The 14,463-nt window shown below is 38.0% G+C and overlaps 3 protein-coding genes and 1 long non-coding RNA gene across 4 annotated transcripts; 3 read left to right on the forward strand and 1 right to left on the reverse strand.

The window, feature by feature from the left end:
• Window positions 1-3,010: 3,010 nt before the first annotated feature.
• LOC141646941 (uncharacterized) lies at window positions 3,011-4,631 on the forward strand. The gene is made up of 3 exons (XM_074454950.1): window positions 3,011-3,200; window positions 3,293-3,341; window positions 4,287-4,631. The coding sequence occupies exons 1-3, from the start codon at window positions 3,110-3,112 to the stop codon at window positions 4,444-4,446; spliced, it is 300 nt and encodes a 99-aa protein (XP_074311051.1). The 5' UTR covers window positions 3,011-3,109; the 3' UTR covers window positions 4,447-4,631.
• Window positions 4,632-5,288: 657 nt separating this feature from the next.
• LOC141646942 (uncharacterized) lies at window positions 5,289-7,902 on the forward strand. The gene is made up of 2 exons (XR_012545650.1): window positions 5,289-5,750; window positions 7,275-7,902. It is a non-coding gene; the product is annotated as an uncharacterized LOC141646942 (long non-coding RNA).
• A 1,189-nt stretch (window positions 7,903-9,091) lies between these two features.
• On the forward strand, window positions 9,092-10,889 carry LOC141646944 (uncharacterized). Its single transcript, XM_074454953.1, has 2 exons — window positions 9,092-9,500; window positions 9,885-10,889. Exons 1-2 carry the CDS (start codon window positions 9,239-9,241, stop codon window positions 10,667-10,669), a joined length of 1,047 nt encoding a protein of 348 aa, XP_074311054.1. The 5' UTR covers window positions 9,092-9,238; the 3' UTR covers window positions 10,670-10,889.
• On the reverse strand, window positions 10,881-14,212 carry LOC141646943 (receptor-like protein kinase THESEUS 1). The gene has a single exon (XM_074454951.1). The coding sequence runs from the start codon at window positions 13,686-13,688 to the stop codon at window positions 11,166-11,168; it is 2,523 nt and encodes an 840-aa protein (XP_074311052.1). The 5' UTR covers window positions 13,689-14,212; the 3' UTR covers window positions 10,881-11,165.
• Between the last annotated feature and the right edge of the window lie 251 nt (window positions 14,213-14,463).

Consider the following 14,463-nt stretch of genomic DNA (forward strand, 5'->3'; position numbering starts at 1 on the left):
CGTTTGTTCATGGGTTCGTTGTCATGATTATCACTATTGTCAGTTGTCTCTTCACTCCAAGTTATTTTCTTCTTGCCATTGAGCCGAGGATCTGGAATTAGTTTTTGTTAATAGTTTTGGGAATGTGTCGTTTAATTTCTAGGGTTATAGTTTGGGAGATTGGTGACAAAACCGACCTAATTGACGTCATTGTTGGTCGAACTCGGTAGCCGACTGGTGTCTGCCGGCTACGGAGGTGGTGGTGGTAAGTGATCCACTGGGTGGGGCACGAAAGTGTGGGTGAAAGAGTAAAATCCGTATGTGAAAAAGCACAACCGAATGAGAATATCTAAGAACTAACAAAAAAATTTATCTTAAAATCAAAACATATTTAACCCGCTTTTATCTCAAGAGTTAAAACGTACTCCCTCTCATCCAAACCAAAGGTTACATTTGATTTTTTGGCACTATTCATGATTGTAGAGAATCTTTGATATTATTAGTAATGTATAAGAGAAAACATAGTCATGCGAGATCTTGTTTGATTCATCGTCATGAATGCTATAATAAGAATATTAAGTTTTTATAATTTTTAATAATGTGTAACTAAAGATATTCACGTTGCAAAACGCGTCTCGACAAAGGTAATAAAGTCAAATGTAACCTTTGATTTGGATGGGAGGGAGTATTCTGTTTCCACAAAGCCTCTCACAAGTTATTGGGTGAGTACAAAGTACTTCCTCCATTCAACTCCAAACTACCAATTTGGTTTTTGCATACTATTCACAAATGAATCTTCAATTGCAATTTTCTCTCAATATATAAGAGAAAATATATTCTTGTGGGATCTTATTTGATTCGTCTTTACGAGTACATTAAAAATATGTAACTTTTATAATTTTTGCATATACGTAGCTAATGATATTTACCGCGCAAAACATGCGTTGGCAAACGTGAAAAGTGTACTATGGTAGTTTGGAGTTGAATGGAGGAAGTATTAATCATTAGTGACAACGTGTGTAGAAGCAAGGGTGACAAAACTACTTTTACGTAACGTTATTACTTGAGTGAAGCACTATTGACGCCAATCTTATCGACATGCATCATGATGATTCTACGCACTAATTACCAAAACACAACTTACTGAATTCCTCAAATAAAATCACTTTAACTTTCCTACAAAGCTAGACATACCACGAGTATTGTACCTTATTTTATTTCTTTATCTTTCATTCCGTTTTGGATCTCTCCATTTGTATCATATTTTGATGGATCCAATTTGGGTCCTATGATGTGATTGTTTTATTGCATTTTGTGGATATCACTTTGTTAATTTGACTTATGCTCTATTATTTCTTACTTAATTTCAGTTTAATTTAGTTTCATTCAGTTCGTACTACTTCTTTTCTTCACAAATTAACTTTTACTTTAGTTCAATCCAGCTTAACTTTATTAAGGTCTTGTTCTTTTGCACTGAAAATGTCTTAACTGAACCGAATTTATTAGAGCTGAACTGAACTGAATAGAACTGAACTTAATGGAACTGAACTAAACTGAACTTAATGGAGCTAAAGTTAAACTGAACTGAACTTAATGGAGCTAAAGTTAAACTGAACTGAACTGAAGTAACTAGTAAGAGTTAATTTGTGAATAGAATAGCTGAGCTGAACTGAATGAAGTTGAATTAAACCGAACTGAAGAGAGTTGAACTATACTGAAATGAGCTGAAATTAAGTCCAAAATAACACGACCTAAGTTTAATTTAGTTTAGTTCAGGTTCTTTCAACCGAAAAGAAATATCGGTGAATAACTAGTAGAAGTAAGTCTCTTGCAAAATGATTTTATAATATTTTTTATCGGAATTTGGATCCCCCTATTTGAATGATAATTTGATGGATCCAATTTGGGACCTACGACGTGAATGTTTGATTGCATTTTGTGGAAATCAGTTTGTTAATCGACTTATTATATTGTTTGTATTGCATGATAATTTTCCCATTGTTTGGACCAAATCTTTCTACATAAATTCTTATGTTTTAAGTACTCCATAATTTTCCCCATAATTTTGACTAAATCTTTGTTATCATTATCTTAGTTTCAAACTAACCTCAAGTTGGTTCTTAAAAAGCTTAGATACTCTATTTTATTTCAAAAAGTTATTTTTCTAGAAAGCTCACAATCACAAAAAACTACGAGTACATTGTACATTTTTACTCTTAATTATTAATTAATATATTCAACAAGATTACGAGATTATTTATGCATGGATTTCTGTGTTGCCTGAATTAAAAGTTTTTCTTGTTATGTCCGACTCGTTTTTCTACTATACATTACCGAATACATTCCTTTATAATTTCCACCTATACCTACAATAATTTACAACAATTAGAATGAGATCATAGTAGTAATACACAAACTAGCATCTATCTTGGATCCCGGAAGCGTATGCTCTCCCAACAGTCACGAGGTTGTTACAATGATACAATCACACGAACGCAACACAATTACCAATCTTTTGCCCCAAAAATTAACTAAAAACACAAGCGCAACACAATTGCCAATGTTTACCCCAAAAATTAACTAAAAAAACAAATGTCTCCGGCCGCTAATCTCACAAGAATACTTATTTGCATGCTATCTCCGTAAGGGTTTGTTCCCTGGTTAAAACCCGTCTACATTATTAATTTTGTAAACTTTAGTCAGCATATGCTTACAAATTACCGTCACAAAGTCAAATTCCTTCGATCATATCACTTTTTTCAATATAACTGCACATTTCATTGCTCCTTTCGTCCCGATCAATTCATTACCTTTCTTATTTAGCTACCTCGGCCATTTCAATATGCTTCCACTATAATTTTTGTAACGTCCATCACCATAATTCCTCAATCTCAGAACCAAAAAAGCAGACGTAAAGAAATAACCGTGACGATGGAGTCCCAAATGAGTCAAACCCCAAGGGCCAAGGCCCATTGGCCATTAACGGTGTAGACAATACTACAACAAGCCCATACCTTAAACAAAACACTTACATAACTTCACCACTCAAATAAATCAAAACCCCCAATTTTTTAGGGTTTATCATTATCACTTCCGCCCCCAATTTCTCTACTCTACGAAGCACTCAACAATGGCGAAAAATCGAAACAAAAAGTCTAAGGATAAATCCGGTAAATCTCCCATGGACACCTCCGAAACCACCGTCTCCGAATTACCTCAAGGTTCTTTTCCTCTATTTTTTTACGATTCCCCCAATTTTATTAATTTCTGTAGAATTTTGATGATTTTCTTATATATGTGATGTTGTTTTCAGCTATGGATACTTCAGAATCTGCAGCTAAAGTTTCTGATTCGTTAACTAGGTTAGTATTATATGCAGTAATCATATGTTTAATTTTTCCGATTTTAATTCTGTAATGTATGATCAATTAGTACGGAATAGGTTTTAATTTTTTGCAAGTGTTTCGATACGCGTTATTTAGTGTGAATTTATAAGGCGGATATTATTAAGGCGCTGTTCTTTTGGACGGAAATTTTCCGATGAATTGCAGAATAGAACTGAAGTCAACTGAAATTAAGTCCGTAAGAACGAGGTCTTTATACTCGTAGTTGATCATGGGAGGAAACGAGTGTGTAACCGATGGAGAAAGGTTATGCTGTATAAATTTGTACTGTTAGCTGATCATGGGAGGAAACGAGTGTGTAACCGATGGAGAAAGGTTATGCTGTATAAATCTGTACTGCATTGTTCACTATAGTGCAGTTTGTTCAAATTAGTCGATGCTGAAGATGAAATGCATTGCATTTCCTTAACGATGCCATCACTTTCTGTATTGTAGTACTCCCTCTGTTCTGTCCCGGTCATTTGTTGTCCTTTTTCATTTTGGGGGGTCTCAGCCAATTGATGTCCTTTCTATTTTAAGAATGAACTTGATGAGCAATTTGATTATTCACTCTCAATTTATCCCACTTGTCATTTAGTAATTGACCTCCTCCTCTTTCCTTGGTCTTCGTGCCAAAACCAAAGGACAACAATTGACCGGGACGGAGGGAGTATATACTACGTTTTATCTCTAAAATGTGGAGAGTTACTTAGTGAAGAGCCTACGATAGAGGGATAAAAGATAACTCTTTGTGAGAGAGTTAGATGCTTTAGATCGACGAAATTGAGAGTTAGCCTTTCGATTCACATTTATTCTTTTGGATAACTCTTTACTTGAGGTTATGGAAAGTTAATTCCTCTTTTTTCAATTTCTTATTTTTTCCATAAAAAAGATTATACTGATCTCATCGTTGTTATCTTGTAGGAAAGTAAAGAAGGGAGTTCAAATGAAGAGGTCGAAGAATGTGAGGAAGATGAAAGCGATTGCAAAAGCAATCTCAAAAACTGAGAAGAAATCGGAAAAGGAAGTGAAGCTTGAGACCAAGAGAGCAAGAGTCCAATCAGCCAAATCACTGTACGATTGAGTTGCAAAAAGTTTTCTTCAAGGCGGCTTTAGTTTCACTTCCTGTATAGAGTTAGTAGATTAATCTATTATCTTGCTACAACCCTGATTCTGAATTCTGATAGTAATACTAGATACCGACTGTACTAGTATGATGGTGATTACAATATTTCATGATTTATTTAGGCGTACGCATTTCATTGTTCATGACCTTATGTTTGTTGAATTGGTTTTTTGAGGATTTGCAAGAGTTAACAAGGCGAAGAATGTTGATAAAACTCGTCTCGTCAAGTGTAGGTGCCCAAGTCCTTGTGTAATCTTATCGTTTTGAGAAGAAATCTTGGGTTAGCAACGAGAAGTCGAGAAGTCATAGTCTTTTGCGGATTTTGTAAAGGTTCGTAGTTATTAACATGAATCATGCGTTGTTGCATTATTGTTGACCGTCGTTTGATGACCCATGGGATCAAAACTCGCAACAAAAAAAACAGAGCGCTACAATGAAAATGGTTAAAAAAAAAACAATAGGTGATATATTGGACCCGTATTGGGTAGTTTGATGCTGATGAACTACTACATGAAATAAGAGGACTTCAATAATTTGTCTGCGGTTGGTTGATTTTACATAGGTTTTGACAAAAGCCGATTAATTCACAAGGAGATTATAAAACTACGGAATATATTATTGAAAGAATAATTATCAAAGGCACCTTTTTTAGACACAACCGTTACCAAGTCTATTTTATGATAAGTTGATCCAAATTCGAAGATTTTTGGTTTCTGATGGACTAATTTGACCTTTTAAATTCAGATCATGTTATTTTCGGGTTCATCATTCATAAAAATTGAATAAAATACTACTTGCATATACTCCGTATTCAATTAACGGAATGATTCAAGTGAATGATAGAGAGTATCATTTTATGATTCATATGGAGTTTCATATGACCCAAAATTCGACCACACTCCCTAAATAGCCCTGAGTTACAACAAAAGAAGCATCATCTTATTTCAAACCCAATATCGAGTAGATCGAGTCGGTTCATTATCAAATCGAGTCGACGATTATTTCAAACCACACTTCGAGTATATTTACAAGTCTAACTATCTAACTGGTGACTCATTCCTCGGATCCTTGGTGAACTGACAAACGCGAAACGTTTCGAGAGACGATGAGTTCTGTTTCACGAGATCGCACCGCCGTTTCGGAACACGAAAAGCTTCAGCCAAACGTCCATGGTGGCCGCCTGAAAATCGGCCGGATTTTAGACGATTTCGGAAAATACATAGTCGATTTCGCTGTCAATTTCTCCTCCAAATCCGATTTAGGTTATTCCTTCTCCTTTGTGAATTTCTGTTACATATTTAAGTTTCAATTTAGGGTTTCCTACATCGCGATCTTTGTATCTGTGTTTTTCTGTATTAATTTGATGTCTGTTTCCGTATTTTTTGATAAACTGTGATGATTAGGATAACAATTGCGTGATTGCGTCTAGAACTGCATCGAATGGCTATACTTCGCAATTAGAAAAAGTGCAGCCAATTTAGCGAGTATGTTATGATTTCTGTGGTTAGAGTAGAGTGGAGTTTGATAGCGTACTGATTACGAAGTGTCGATTTTTTTGGTAGAATTAATGTGTTTAGTATGATGATCGCGTCTCAGCTAGCGTGGGATAGTAAGTGTTGTTTGCGAAGTTGTATAACTTACCTATCTGTTTTGTATGATGATCGTCTTTCAGCTATAGCTTAGGATGGCTAGTGTTTTTGGTAGAATTAATATGTTTTGTATGATGATCGCGTGTCGGCTATAGCTTAGGATGGTAACTGTTGCTAAAGAAGTTGTATAACTTTGACCTATGGGCTATGGAGGTTATTTTGATGCTTCATTTTCGTTCTGCTATATTGTGAGAAACTCGACATCCCAGACAATGCTGATTTAGCAGTACTCTATTGTGAAATGTATTTCTAAACTAGACCATCAGCTCATTACAGTTTCAACACAAGTAGTATGAGGACCAGAACACGTCCAGCTCATTTCGTTCAAATATTTTTGAGAACATAACGGCTGTTCTTGGTTTCATGTTCCTCTACGGCTCTACCTCCTGGTAACAATATCTGATGAGGAAGATATGATTATGTGGATTCGTGAGCAACCTTGGCCATTACCATAGGGAGTTTGGATCTTGGTTAAACTTAAAAGATCATGTTCCCGTTTATTTTACTTTCTGTAGTCTGTCGTCTTTGAAGTCATCGTCCTACCGTTAGGCAACACTTATTACTTTCATTGCTTCAACTGCTTTTACAGACGATCATTGAGGTCGCAATAAAATCAAATTTTGCATCAAGATCTATGATATGTCTATGTCAAAGAATTATGTATCTCACTTAGGTTTCTTTCTTTCATATCTATGACCTTGTCTCATTACTCTTTGGTTAATGGAATAAATCAAAATGGCTCACTAAAGCGGTTGCTCTTCTTTCTTTTGTGAAGTAGCGGTCCTTCGATGCAGTTCTCGACGCAATTTTCAGCTTGGGTCATTCGGAAACAGCCTCTTTGTGTTGCTAACACAAGGGTAAGGCTGCCGCAATTTGCGGGAGCCTTTGAGGCACTGGGGTAATGTTGTTGTTGTTGTTGTATATCTGACCTTGACTCGATCAAGGCCGTATTGACCTGGGTATTTACCCCAAACCTATATTGAGTTGATCCATAGTTTGTTCCAAGCCAGAATCACCCGACCCTGTTTGGCGAATCTGTATTTCAAGGCTTCTTTTTTTCTTTCAAGTTATCAAAAAACAATTGCACCATTATATCCATTTGTTTCTTCCCCGTCTTACTCTTTTGAGTGTTTGCAGGTCGCAGGAGATTGCATAAAACAGTGCAAGAAGAAATAAAGGATCAAGGCCCCTTAAATCCATGTAGCAACAGTGAAAAACATGTTACTAATCTAAGAGAAAAGGAGAACCAAACCAAGATACAAGAGATGCAAGAAGAGATGAGCAGTGTGAAACATAAAATCGGAGTAGGATCTGAAAAGATGGAGCCAATGTCATTGGACTCGTCACCACCTAAGCAGTTGAAGGACAAAGACTTAATGTTGCCAAACAAGAAAAGGATAATGATTCGATCACGTCTATAAACCATGCCTCGCCCCACATATTAGCTGTATATCTAGTGAGTTGATTTGCTCCTTGAGCAGCCCGAGTGTTTGCTGTTATTTACTCCGTATATTGTTTGGATGAAAATTACCGCTGAAGCTGCTAGTTCCCTACTGGAAAAGCCCGTATAAATTTAAGTAATTTATGTATGTTCTCCATGTTCCATCCCTTCGTGTATGTATGTATAAGGTAATCCCTCCAAGTCAGTCATACTGGTTTTAGAGATTCATCCTGCAATTCTATGAGACAGACCCATTCTCACAAAAAAACAAAATGTAAGACGGTCTTATTTAAGTATTTGTGTCGAAACCATTCCAAGTTTTTGTAGCTTGATTGACATGGTGTGCATATTTGAATGTTGACCATTTGCAGTATGTCATTGTATCTCTGGGTTGCCTGGAACAATGTTTTTGCAAGATGTATGAATGAAGATACAATGATACATACTCCATACAATACATCCTGACCATTTGTTTACCTTTTTTATTCCTTGTGAGGGTATTTTGATTAAAGCTAAAGAAATGATCACGGAGGAAGTAATATCTTTATATTTCCGCAAGCTTTATTAGTTTATTTCCCTTTTACCGGAATAAAGTGAAGTGGTCAGGTTCAATTCCAGCATTATTATATCCTATTTCTTCAGAAGTTGGGATAAAAATGCACATCTTTGTTCTTTTTATGTCAAAAGTTATCAGGTACATGTTCATTAACTGAGACTCTGCCTTGTCTTGTGGGTCAATGCTTTTAGGTCAACCCCACAAAAATATTGTTTACATTTTGGACAGCCTTGCATAAATTGGTCAAGAACCAAACATATGTGGACTATGAAACATGGACCCTTGCAAAGCAATCTGTTGGAATGTCTTAACTTGAACTATGGTGTTACCGGATTCGCTATGAATACGTCCTTATCAATTCGCAATTCGCTCTTATAGAATGTGTGTGATGTATTTTCAGTAAGCAACATGATAGAATTCACTTTTAACAATTTGCGATTCGAACATGTCCACCACATTTGTGCCCTTCTATTACTCGGGACCGAAGCTTACGCACACAAAATCGATTTGTATGCCACACCTAGATCTGACAAATGGGCCACTTGGTTTGGTTTGGGTCCGTTCCTTTCGAGCCGGGTCATTTTCAGGTCAATAGTTATATGATCATTTTTTAGTTCGATTTTTTCGGATCGGGTCACTTTAGGTCGGGTTATTTTTTGGCTTGGATCATTTTGGATATCTTCGGTCTGTTTGGAGCAGGTCAGTTCAGGTCACTTGGAGCAAAACTCAGCCAGAGATCTGACAACCGATAACAGCTTAACCATGACGGATATATGTAACCGAGTTCAAACACGATTACGAGTGCTAACCTCCCATGTTACTCTCAGCCCCTTTCTATACAAGAATGTGGTAACTTGAACTCAAATCCAAAGCATTGACCAAGAGTAATATTAACGCAAAGTATTTTACTATTTTAACCCCAACTAGCTTCATGTCACATGTGAAAAACTTTGAATATTCACTTTACTAGGTTGAATTATACCAGAAAATAAAGTGCAGAAAACTTACAGGTATAATACAACTAACAAATGTATTAACAAAAACCCACTAGCTTATTCCTATAAGAACTACAGGATCAGTATTTTAAGTATCCAGGGAAAAAACATGAAGTTCTCAAGCATCAACTGTTTATTATCAATCGTCTTCCTGGTTTTTATCTCCTGTTTTATAACAGTACAGTCAAAAACATCGCCTCCACCACCAGTAGTACGTGCACAGACTAGGACTTGCGTTACTCGCAAAAGCCCTTGTTTCCTTAAGCGGATCACTTGTCCCAGACAGTGTCCTACGTTAAACCCGACAAATCCCAGAGCCAAAGTCTGTGATATAGACTGCAATAACCCGATATGCAAAGCTGAATGTAGAAGTGAGTCCTCTTACCCATTGTTTTATTATATCTAGCTGTTTTTTTTTTTTTGATGACGAAAGGGTTGAGTCCCCCCGGGCCCATGCATCCCCGCACCACCACATGGACCATGTAAGCCACCCCCTTCGGGGGCTGCAGTGGCCAAGTGATCATCGCCCCAGCTAGTAGTCGAACCCGGGACCTTTCAACTCCTGCATTTCTACAAGCTTCAAGGTTTAACCCGGCTACCACTTGGTTTATCTAGCTTTTTCTACTACGGAGTGCGAGTATCATTTTTTTTTTTGTGATTTTCCTATATATTGCCATATTGTAAGCCCTGCAGAATAAATTTATATAATCTAAGTAAGTACGTGTTGCTTACGATGGTTTGGATGACAATTATAGATCGCAAGCCAAATTGCAGTGGTCGTGGAGCAGCGTGCTTGGATCCTCGCTTCATAGGTGGAGATGGAATAGTTTTCTACTTCCATGGCAAGAGTAATCAACACTTCAGTTTAGTTTCAGATCTCAATTTCCAAGTAAATGCCCGATTCATTGGCCTTCGACCAGCTGGTAGAACAAGAGACTACACATGGATTCAAGCCCTAGGAATCTTGTTCGATTCTCACAGTTTCTCTCTTGAGGCCACACCAGCTGCACAATGGGATGATGAAGTTGATCACCTGAAATTCTCTTATGACGGGCAGGAGTTAGATCTTCCCGAAGGGTACCCATCCAACTGGACTGCCGGCAACCTGAAAGTAGAGAGAACAGATAAACTGAACAGTGTCATTGTCACTGTTGCTGAAATTGCAGAGATATCAGTCAATGTTGTTCCTGTAACAAAAGAGGATGACAGGATTCACAATTATCAGATACCTTCAGATAACTGTTTCGCTCACTTGGAGGTGCAATTTCGATTCTTTGGACTTTCATCAGAAGTTGAAGGGGTGATTGGAAGGACTTACCAACCTGATTTCAAAAACCCGGCAAAGCCAGGTGTCGCAATGCCAGTGGTTGGCGGAGAAGATAAATACAGAACGTCAACACTTTTGACTCCAGACTGCAAGTCCTGCAGGTTTTCCCCCGTTGGTGTTATGAGCCAGGACGTCTCGTTTCTCAAGGACCTGGGAATGTTAGACTGCACTGGCAGTACATCCAGTGGTAATGGCATAGTTTGCAGGAAATGAGAAAACATGCAATAATCTCCATACATAGCTTATATTTGATTTCCGCTTTTGAAACTTTTATTAAATCGGAAACATGAAAGAATGAGTAAGAATTACCTACTTTATGCACTGTTACTCCAAATTCAACTGAACAGGAACGAGTAGCAAAAAAATCGTTTGTATTTTTAGAATCCGCATTAGTAAAAAGGTCAAAATCATAAAGGCATTCATGTTCAGAAAATTGTGCTTTATTTCTGTACTGTAGAACTGTAATACAAAATGGCAAGTAAAATCCATATCAAGTAGAAGAATGAACAGAAAATAGAACGCTTCGTATGGTGATTTCAGAACCAGTATCGGATGGACTTCATCTGATCCATCCTCTTAGTGTACAAATCAAGATGGGGAAAAACAATGAAGAACAATTATAAAAAATAGCAATTGCAATTAACTATATTAACCTTCTTTATCATCTTGATCTTTTAGCGGAGGAGCATTCGCAGACCTCAATGCATGCTCATCTTCCACGAGGGTTTACTAACTGAGAGAATACAGCACTCGTTGTAGCATCCTCACCGTCATCATCAGTACAAGAATTAGCACCATCAACGATGCAAGTACTGTTGTCAAATTGCTCAAATGACGACAATTGCAAACCTTGAATATGATTTGTACTGTTGTCATCAGGTTCAGTAGGAGCTAAGGACGTCTCCTCCAACTGAAGGGCATACTCGAGATTCCATAAGACGTCTCCCATTGATGGCCTATCAGCTCCATGGTCGGCCAAACACTTCTCTGCAGTCTCCCCAAACTTCTTCAACGAGGCAGAATTAACCTTGTCTACAAGGTTTGAGTCCATGATCCGATCCAACATGCCCTTCTTCTGCCAAGTCATTGCCCATTCGGCAATATTGACTTGGTCTCTTGGGAGCACAGGGTTTAAAGCCGGTCGACAACAGAGAACCTCCATTAGGACCACCCCAAATGAGTATACATCAGATTTTTCGGTCAATTGTTGCCTTCTAAAGTACTCTGGGTCTAAGTGTCCAAAACTCCCCTTAACCGCAGTGCTAACGTGAGTTTGATCTAGAGAAGGTCCTGTTTTAGAGAGACCAAAATCAGCCACCTTCGCCACATAATTCTCGTCCAAGAGAATATTTGTGGTTTTAACATCCCGATGTATAATGCTCTGAGATGCACCTGTATGGAGATAATGGAGTCCCCTTGCGGCCCCAATGCATATTTCAAGCCGCTGTTTCCAAGAAAGAGACGGGAGATCCGTGCCATAAAGATGGCTTCTGAGAGGTCCGTTGGCCATGTATTCATAGACCAATATCATCTCAGATCGCTCATCACAATACCCAATAAGAGAGACAAGATGACGATGTCTTAGCTTAGACAACATCTCAATTTCAGTTCTGAATTCAGCTATACCTTGTTCTGACCTTGGATTCCCTCTCTTGACAGCGACTTTAGTCCCATCTTCGAGTGTTCCCTTATAAACCCTTCCGAATCCACCAACTCCAAGTAGTAAACTCTCGTCAAATTTATTTGTAGCATCCATGATTTCCTGGAATGAGAAAAATCGACCAAAATTGGTGGACGCTAGTGAAATGCAGCTAGCTGTACCGCTCTTTTGAGAATTTGTAGACATCTTTGTCATGGTCAGGGAATTTCCATACAAGGGCAAAGGTAACCATGATTGCCCTTGTTGACTAGTCTTTGATTTTCGAGAAACAAAGCAGCAACCAAATAGAAGTATTACCAAAGTTGCAGCTACTCCACCTGCGACTGAGCCTATGATTATCGAGATACTTTTCTTTCTCGATGCTGATTTAGGAAGAAGATGTTCTACAGGAGAAATCCCATCCAAGCTTCTAACATCATTACTAATCTTCATGATCTCCAACCCATTCAAGATAGCTTGACCGACTTCAGCTTCAGAGTCTGGGCCCACACTAACAGTCAACAGACCGGAATCTGAAGAATTAGCAACAAAATCCCTGTAGAAAGGCACAGCTAGACCACCAGTGAAGCTTGACGGGTCTATACTTCCCCCGGATTCAGAATTAATATACAAGTTGAAAACAAGAAGGTTCAGTGATTTACTGACAATATCACAAAAATGAACCCTTAAAAAGTAGCTGAAATCGGGATCAACGTTGAAAACCCAGGTTATATTAAAGTTGCTATCGGCCACATTTGCATCCCCCATAGTCTCAGCAGTGGCATACACCCAATTGGGTGCAACATTCGGACTAACAGTTGCCGAGTACTTGATAGTTGACGGAACAACAGAAACATTTGCAGCAGAACTATCCACATGCAGATATTGCACATCATTCTGCCAAATTCTACCCAAAGTATCATTTTGAGGGGTAATCAGTGGCCCACCCATATTCAACCGGTAAACGGTCTCGAGAGCCTGTTCTGAAATCCCATTAAAAGGTGTTGATGGCAAAGCCAAAGCCTGGTCAGGGATCAGTCCATCTGGGATTGAAACTACCTCAATTGCATTCACAAACGCGACTGAATTATTCGAAGGAATAAAGTTCAGGGACAATGAATCCAAATCTACATTGACTATAAACTCCTTCCACACATAAGAACCCTTGTAGCTCTTAAATGTGAAGTTACTGAGCAACACAAAGTTTTCAGTAACGACAGTCAGAGAGGCCGATTTCAAATCATGGCCAGAATTAGCAATCGGGCAGAAATAAACCCGAATCCAATGCAAACCCTTTTGCTTAATTTCAAACTCATAAGTAGTCGTTTGGGTGAAAACGCGTGCAGATTGGTAAATCGGAAAGGGGGCTCCAGAACTAGAAGCAACAAAAGAACCGGCCTCGTTACTCAGTTTAACTGAAGAATGCTTTGAATCAGGAACATAAGTCTGACCTTGGAAAACCACATCATGTGCAGAACCACAAGCAATCAAATACTTATCAGGTGGAGTATAACCAGCATTGGAATTACAACACATATGCCCTAATACAATAATACCCACCATCAAAGTTGCCAACTTTTCACTACTCCCCATCTTTACTACCCTCAAATCACCCAAAACAGAAGTGCCCAACTACCAATCACCCCCAAAAAACACAAAAACCGCCTTGTGTCGAATAAAGGTATTGGGTTAGGGGTTCAGATGTACGCAGTCGTACCCTTAAATGCTAAATTAGCACAAACCCAAGTGGGCATGCAATTTATATTCTCTTAGCCATTTCCACAAACACAATTAGATCTAACTAGCACAGCTAACACAATGCCTTACTAATACAAGGTTAAAGCAATGTAACAATATAATACAAAAGACAGAATATCCCAGTACCTCAATGACTCCCGTAAACTGCGAGGTAAGGGGAATCGATATAATGTAGAGTATATTACCTCAAAATGATTTGAATGAGCTAAAAATGTGTTGAGGTAAGTAATACAAGAGAAGATAGAAAGAAAGCAGAAAACAAGTGTGCCCAATTGAGTGGGCATCAATTGCAACATGAACTAATAACAACCAACTTAATTTAGCCAGTTTATTTTTGCCTTAACTATAGTGTACCACCCCTTTACAGGCTGTTGATTAGCCTGTCATTTTCAGTGATAGAGAGAAATATATTGGACCCACATTAGGAAAAAATATTTGAAATTACGAAAAAATATTTGAAATTACAGACGGATAATAATAGGACGCAATCGGTAATACTGAAGTTTATTACTCTGAGTAAAATTACGTAAGACAGTTGTATTGAGATTCAGTACTATACGATACCGCCATTTTAATGATATGTTTGATGTTTGATTAGGGAAGTAGTTCT

The sequence above is a fragment of the Silene latifolia genome, chromosome 3 (assembly GCF_048544455.1).
Source record: "Silene latifolia isolate original U9 population chromosome 3, ASM4854445v1, whole genome shotgun sequence".
In the NCBI taxonomy this organism is placed as follows: domain Eukaryota; kingdom Viridiplantae; phylum Streptophyta; class Magnoliopsida; order Caryophyllales; family Caryophyllaceae; genus Silene; species Silene latifolia.